The sequence below is a fragment of the Myotis davidii genome, unplaced genomic scaffold (genome assembly GCF_000327345.1).
Source record: "Myotis davidii unplaced genomic scaffold, ASM32734v1 scaffold497, whole genome shotgun sequence".
In the NCBI taxonomy this organism is placed as follows: Eukaryota; Metazoa; Chordata; class Mammalia; order Chiroptera; family Vespertilionidae; genus Myotis; species Myotis davidii.
This window is the reverse complement of record NW_006288434.1, coordinates 750,201-757,417: the sequence shown is the minus strand read 5'-3', so window position 1 is coordinate 757,417 and position 7,217 is coordinate 750,201. Positions and strand designations below refer to the sequence as shown.

The window sequence follows — 7,217 nt, the reverse complement described above, 5'->3', positions numbered from 1 at the left end:
GGGGGGGTGGGGAATCCTTGATAATAATTCTACCTTCTACCGTTCAGATTAGTGGAAGCTGGAAAGTTTTACAGCTTCTGTCATCTTAACAAGATATCAGGAGGCAGGGGAATAAGGACTTGGATTATGGTTCTGGAGATTTAGTTGTTTGTAAAAAAATAAATAAATAAATGACCCGTTATTATTCAAGGTTTTAATCAATGAAAGCAAATGGCATCTGTTTGTTATCATTCTTTCTGCAGAAGACAAAGGCTCAGGCCCCCATGGTGCTGACTGCTGGTCCCAAGTGGCTGCTGGATGTGACTTGGCAAGGAGTGGAGGACAACAAAAACAACTGCATCGTGTACAGCAAAGGTAAATGCAAGACCCCGTCCCTCCTGCTTTGGAAGTGTTGAAACCTGAGAATTGCGAAACAGCGCCAAGTGAGCTGGAATCAAATTTGATCCTCTCTTCCTTTTCCTCTTACGATTCCTCTTACCTGTGTTTGCAGCAAAGCCTGGTGCTTTTTTACAGCATAAAACAAACAGCATTATGCCATGAATTACTTAGCGCCACACACAGTTTCCTAAACTTGGTTCATATTTGAGTACCCCTTCCTTGTTCTACGTTTTCAGTGATGGCCGGTTTGAGGAAACCCCAGGTTTCTCTCGCAGGCATTATCTACCAAGAAGCAAATTCCTTGTGACATGTAGCACTTCCTGTCAAGGTGTATGCTCCAGGAGGCACTGCATTCCAGCCAGTTTCTTGAAATCACTCGTGATGGGAGGGTACCTTAAAATGAAACCCTGGCAAAGATGGAATTCTCCCCAGTAGCGATTTCTGAAGGGCAGGAGGGGACCGGGCAGGAGGAAGCGATGGCTTGCAGAGCTTTGCCTTTGATTTGCTCAGTGAGACATCAACCTAGACCGTGTCATCCAGCTACGCCCTGGCTACAAAGGAGCCAGCCGCAGCTCACAGCTCGGCGGTGGCATATTGCGGGACTGGCTCCCCAAAACACAGGCCCCTCCTCCTGTGTGGTGTGGTTTGGGGCTCTTTCCGCCATATTCCAGATACGGACCCGAGCTCTGTACTTTTTCCAGTGAAATCCCTCATCGCTCCGCTTTGTAAATATTGCAAAACCTTGTGCTTCTCATGTTTAATTTCTGCTAGCTTTCGTTTTTTACCAAATAGACCTACTGAGATCAAAGATTTATTTGCACATTGAACCTAGACACCATGAAAGCGTACAAGGGACCAAGCAAATAAGCGCCCCTATCAATGTATTCACATAGAAAACACTAATCATAACATCAAAGACTCTTAAAAACTTGCTAGGAACAATTACAACTTGTTCCTATAATCATTATAATTTGTACACTTATAAGAGGATTGCCTTTAAACTGCCATCGCCTTTGAAAGCTGAAACACCGGAAAAAGGGAATTTGCAAGCTAAGAAAACAATCTGCACAGCAGGATCTGATTATATCCCTTTCCCTTCGATGATTGCTGGTCCCGTACCCACTAGTCTCTAACCCTAAACGCCTGCGGTATGCTGGTGGGGGAGCTTTCAGCTGGAAGAGAAGGTAGAATTTTCCCAGGATACGTCAATATGATCTATCAACGTGGAAAGAAACAGTACAGTGAACCTCCCAGTGCCCACATTCAGGATGTCAAAATACAAAAGGGATCTTGGAATATAGGGTTAATTACTGGCAATAACTTTTTTTTTTTTTTTTTTTTTTGCTGTGCAATATCTTATCTGCATGATGGCTCTGTAGTATGCATGAAGCAAGGGAATAGCTGTTCTCCTATCATAACCCAAATCTATTGCATCTGTAAATCGGGCATTCTTTTGGAAGAGACGATGGTTACATTGTTATATAAGGAAAATAACAAAATTTTAATTCAGTGTTCAATGGAGTACTTTTTTATTATAGTTGGATATACCTCAAGCCTTTTGGCAATACATTTTGAGTAATTTATGGAAGCTTATTAATTAATAATTAACTGATAAAACTTGTGCTAGCCTTGTACCTGGATAATAATGGTCACATTTATTAAGCACCCTTGAGTCCCTGCCCTTGGTAATCCCATACCAAATTGTACTTACTTCTCTCATACCTCTTCATTGCCTTATTTTATGATTATAATTTTATGCGTTTAGGAAGAGTAAGTAAAAGGTAAGCTATTTCCTACCTTTCCAATCTACTCCACATTTACTGAGGGCAAGGACTGTGTCTTAGTCACCTTTCTATCTTTGATCTGGCATGCAGCTTATACAAAACAAAAAACGAAATAAATATTGATTGGTTGACTAGATAAACCAATGATTAATGCTTGCCAGAGACTATAATAGACACTTCACATACTATGATGATGAACCGTTTGAATTCTTGCCATTTCATAGTTTCTACTAAAGGCAATTAGATATTGTTCACCCTACAAGAACAATTAGTATTGCAGTTCAAATAGCAGGGACTCCAATAACTATATATGCATTATTTCATTGAATCATCTTGTAAACCTCCCATAAGCTAATGAATATACTACCTCATTTTAACAAGGTGAAATTGCGAATTCGTAGGGTAAGTAATTTGCCACAGTCATGGAGCTAATACGCGCAGAGGTTAAAGTGGGGTTCACACGCACTTTGGTCTAGCTTAGGGTCTGAGTTATACATAGTGGAATATGTTCTCCTGCATTAAGATTTAAACAGCTCAGTGAGATGGGCAGGTGTGTTTTTTCATTGGACACAATTTGGCATTGTGGCTTAGAGAGGTAGGATGGTTGTCATTGGGCATGGAGAGCTAACAATGGAGCCAAGTTTGAATCCAGATCTTGACAATTCCAAATTCTGTACTGTGTCCTATGGGACTCTGCCTTTGCACGAGTGACTGTTACATGATGAGAAGATCCTCCTAAACCACGCAGACCTTCATGTCCAGAAATCACGGAGTATATGTTAATGTGGAACTTCCCAAAGTGTGTGTATGTGGTTTTTTTTCCAATGGACTTCCACGGGGATTAGTGTTGTAGGCAACACACTTGGGAAAGCTCTGCTGTAGACTCAACACTGATCTCAATGGGCTTCGGAGGCCTGATGTTACTTTCTAGAATTCAGATTTTCATTGGAGGGAGGGGATAGCTCCCCACGATAGGTCTTCAAGTTCTGGGAGCACCTTAATATTTTGGGATTGGAATAGGAATCATTCGCATCCTGGAAAGTGTGACCCCGAGAAGCACACCAACCAGGACCACACGGGCTCTGTAGCCTTTTGTCGTTCCAGCCAGCAGGTACGGCAGAACCTCTCAAAGTAAATGCGTTTTGTAGGTGGAAATGTTGGCAATTTAGACTTAACAATATTGACTTGAAAATCTCTAATGTGTGAGGCATTGTCATAGTGTGTATGTTATTTTGGGCGCTCTTATTTTCAAGTGATGGAAGTTCACGTGTCTGTGTGTGTGTGTGTGTGTGTGTGTGTGTGTGTTGGGAGGAGGGGCATTCATCTGCTATGGACCCGAGAGTCCATGGCAGTTCTGGGCTTCAGGAACACCTTCATCCAGTCGTTCAAACCTTGTCCCCAGATCGCCTCTCTCTGTCTTCTGCCTCCTCTTTCTTTTGTGAGCTTCATTCTCAGCAGTAGTCTCCTCAGGCGGTGGGAAGCTCCAGACTTATTCTACCAGCTCAACAATTCCAGCGAAAAGAGAGCTTTTCCAGATGTTTATTGGGATATATCACATAACAGTCCCTAAACCAGTTAATTGCTATGACTGTCCCTGACTCTCCCTCATCGACTACAATCATCCTTAGGGCCAAAGAGTAGAATTATCCCCACAGGCGCCACTAAGATGGAGGGTGAATAGTTTCCCCTATGAAACCAAAGTACTGTTGCCACACACACATAAATGGTTGCTTGTTGGGCTAACATCCATGCACCCAGATTTCCTTATTTTGTTTTCTAGCTGAGAACCTACATGATTAGGCATTCTATGCCAAAATCATTATTATATGAGATGGCTAACTGAGAATACATTAGCACCTATTTACAAATAGGATGTAAAATGCATATGTGTAGTGTTTTTAAAAATTGCCTTAACCGTGAAATTTTTGATATTTTTATGTTGTGTCCATAAGCCACTTAATATGTAACTATTACCACTTAAGAGACATGCTTCTTGAAGTATTATTAAATGTGGGCTAATAATGAAATTAAATATAATTATAAAATTTTCATCGCCAGGGTGTTCATCAAATAATTTTTATAAAATGTATTATATCACTTAGTGCCGCTTAACTGCCTGCCATCGTCTTGTTTCATCAATGTCAGAAAAGAATAGTATTTGGCGTTAATGTTATAATCTGATGTATGTTTTTCCTGCCTCAACTACCCCCTGTCATTCCAGAAAGTAATTAGGTCATCCAGACATTGATGGACCAGACTTGTTGGGTCGTCTGTTTTTTGCCATTATTTTCAGCAGACTCCAGATAATTCTAATTTACTTATCTGCAGCAAAAAAAAGACTAAAAAGCACTATGCTGAAGTGAAAGGAAGGTTGATAGGGGGTAGGATGAGCAAAGTCTGCCCACTTACTACTAAAATCCACTAATGCCTATCGAACGTTGGAGCTTGTCTTCTCTTTTTTTCTTTTTCAATTATAATTTACACTGGATATTATTTTGTATTAGTTTCAGTTGTACAGCATGGTGTCTTCTTTGCTATGTAACATTCTGTTCTTTAGAGTGGTTGCACAATATTGATGGCCCTTTTATATATGAAAAGTAAATGGCTTAATTTGAGTTTTGTGTCTCTGAGTATTTACTAGTAAAATAAGCCTTTATTCTTGCTCTTGCCAGGTAGCTCAATCATCCTACCCATACACTAAGGTTTCAGGTTCCCTTGCTAGTTAGGGCACATAATAGAAGCAACCAATGAATGCATAAATAAGTTTGACAACAAATCTCTCTCTCTCTCTCTCTCTCTCCTTCTCCCCCTCCCTCCCTCCTTCCCTCCCTCCCTCTGCCTGTTTCTCCTACATAATATAAACTTGACCTGCTCTCCCTTTTGTAGAAGTCACTTTAAGAAAGGAACATGGCCTGCATCGTCCATAAAATCAATCAATCAATAAAAAAGGATTCTTCTTATGTGAAAGCACAATTTCATTGTGAAACAACGGTTGCTCATATGTAACTTTGGGCAAGTCATTTTCCCTCTCTAAATCTTGATTTTCTCAGCTGTAAAAATGGAATAGCAGTGGCCGTCTCACAGAATTTGGAAGAAAATGCACCCACACACTAACTGTGTATGTTATTATAAATATCACTAGAGGCCTGGTGCACGAATTTGTGCACCAGTGGGATCACTCATCCTGGCCTGTGAGATTGAGCCAAAAACGGCTCTCTGACATCGCCCGAGAGCTCCCGGATTGCGAGAGGGCACAGGCCAGGGGAGGGACCCCACCGGTGCACGATCAGGGCTGGGGAGGGATATGGGAGGTTGACCAGCTGGGGAGGGACCACGGGAGGATTCCAGGGAGTGTCCAGCCCATCTCACTCAGTCCTGATCAGTCGGACCCCAACAGCAAGCTAACCTACTAGTCGGAGTGTCTGTCCCCTGGTGGTCGGTTCATGTCATAGTGAGCAGTTGAGCGGCCTTAGCATATCATTAGCATATTACACTTTGATTAGTTGAATGGACAACCAGACACTTAGCATATTAGGCTTTTATTATGTAGGATATTTGCCCTGTACTCATAAGTCAATACAAATTAGAGGAAATGGGATGTGAGGGCGATCTGGCTGCGACATCTGTCACCCCATTGATCGCCAGGGTTGATTCGGCTGATCTGGCTGGCTAGGTGGGTGTCCCCCTCCTCCCTCACCAATCCATGTGCGTCCCTCCCGAAGCTGCGCGCTCGGTCGAAGAGGACGACCTTCCCCCCCGAGGAGAGGACCGGTCTTCGGTCAAGGGTATACGAGTAGCTGCGCTCCCCTGCTAGAACCTCCAAACAAGCTCTCAAGGTCCAAATTAGAGGAAATGAAGCCAGGCCTCCAAGTATGCAAGAAAACATGGTTGTCTGATACAAGATTTATAGCCAGGAATTCCATAAATCCCTTTCAGTCACTGTGAACCCATGGTACCTGCAGAGAATCGTATTACAGAATCAGATAACTGAAGCCTTTGCAGGAGATATTATTGGATTTTTTTGGGGGGAAGGGGGGAGTGTACATGATATTTTTATTTGTAATGAAAGTCATAAAAATGTTAATATAATTATAATATTAATATAGTAATAGCAGTTACCATTTAATAAGCACTTATTCTGTGCCAGGTATCATTTTAAACGCTGTACATACATTTTCTTATTTACCATTACGAGCTCATGACATAAGCAGCGTATTCCCACTTTGTGGATAAGTAAACCAAGGTCCAAATAAGTTAAGTCCAACAGTTAAAGGACATAGAGCTCACATATAATGAAATTAGGATTCAGTCTTAAATATGTCATCCTAAGTTACCAAATATGCAATTAGCAGAGTTTTGAAGGTGTGGTTGTAAGTTATTACTCTTCTTCCCAAATTGCATACTACATGTTTATCAGCCAGACTTTCTTTTTCTTGTTCTATGGTTTGGCTTTAAAGAGAAAGTGTCCAAGAAATAAAAACAGCAGTGACAGCAGTACTTTTTTCCCCCCAATTTCTCTGTTGCTTTTAAGACCACGGCAATTTAAAGTCATACAGAAGACCAATCTCAAAATCATTCTAGGACCATCTTCAAAGTTCTGATTTTTGTTGTTTGCACAAATGTAGCCATGCAGCTAATTCAGTTAAGCCTATATTGATTGTCTACTGTGTTCCAGGTCTTATATTAGGCACCGTTGAATTAGTGACAAATTCTAATGTGACCTATCTTGGGTGAGCAACTTTCTGCACACTGACTAAATTGATCAATTTTTCAACACAAAGATCTTTCATTGTAAGGATTCTTGCAAAAGCCTGGACTATTTTCCACGTTAAAATAGAGGATCTGTTACATGTTCCTAGAACTTTGAAACAATAGCCGTGTCTAAAGCCGCAGCCAATTTTTAAACTAGCCTTCAAGCAACTTTACCTAAAGGACTTAATATCATAGAAATAAGAAATAAGAATTTAAAGGGGAAAATGTGCTTAAAATAAAGTCTTTATTTCCTATCGGTAATTCATAGAAAATGTGTAACTATTGTCTAGTTTTACAGAATTC

At 41.0% G+C, this 7,217-nt stretch overlaps 1 protein-coding gene across 1 annotated transcript in view; it reads left to right on the top strand.

The window, feature by feature from the left end:
* The window catches only part of ZFPM2 (zinc finger protein, FOG family member 2), a 331,407-nt gene that overhangs the window by 186,603 nt on the left and 137,587 nt on the right, over nucleotides 1–7,217 (top strand). Inside the window, exon 4 of the mRNA XM_006760253.1 lies at nucleotides 243–354. Within this exon, the coding sequence (XP_006760316.1) occupies nucleotides 243–354 (112 nt within the window). The remainder of the gene's footprint in view (nucleotides 1–242; nucleotides 355–7,217) is intronic.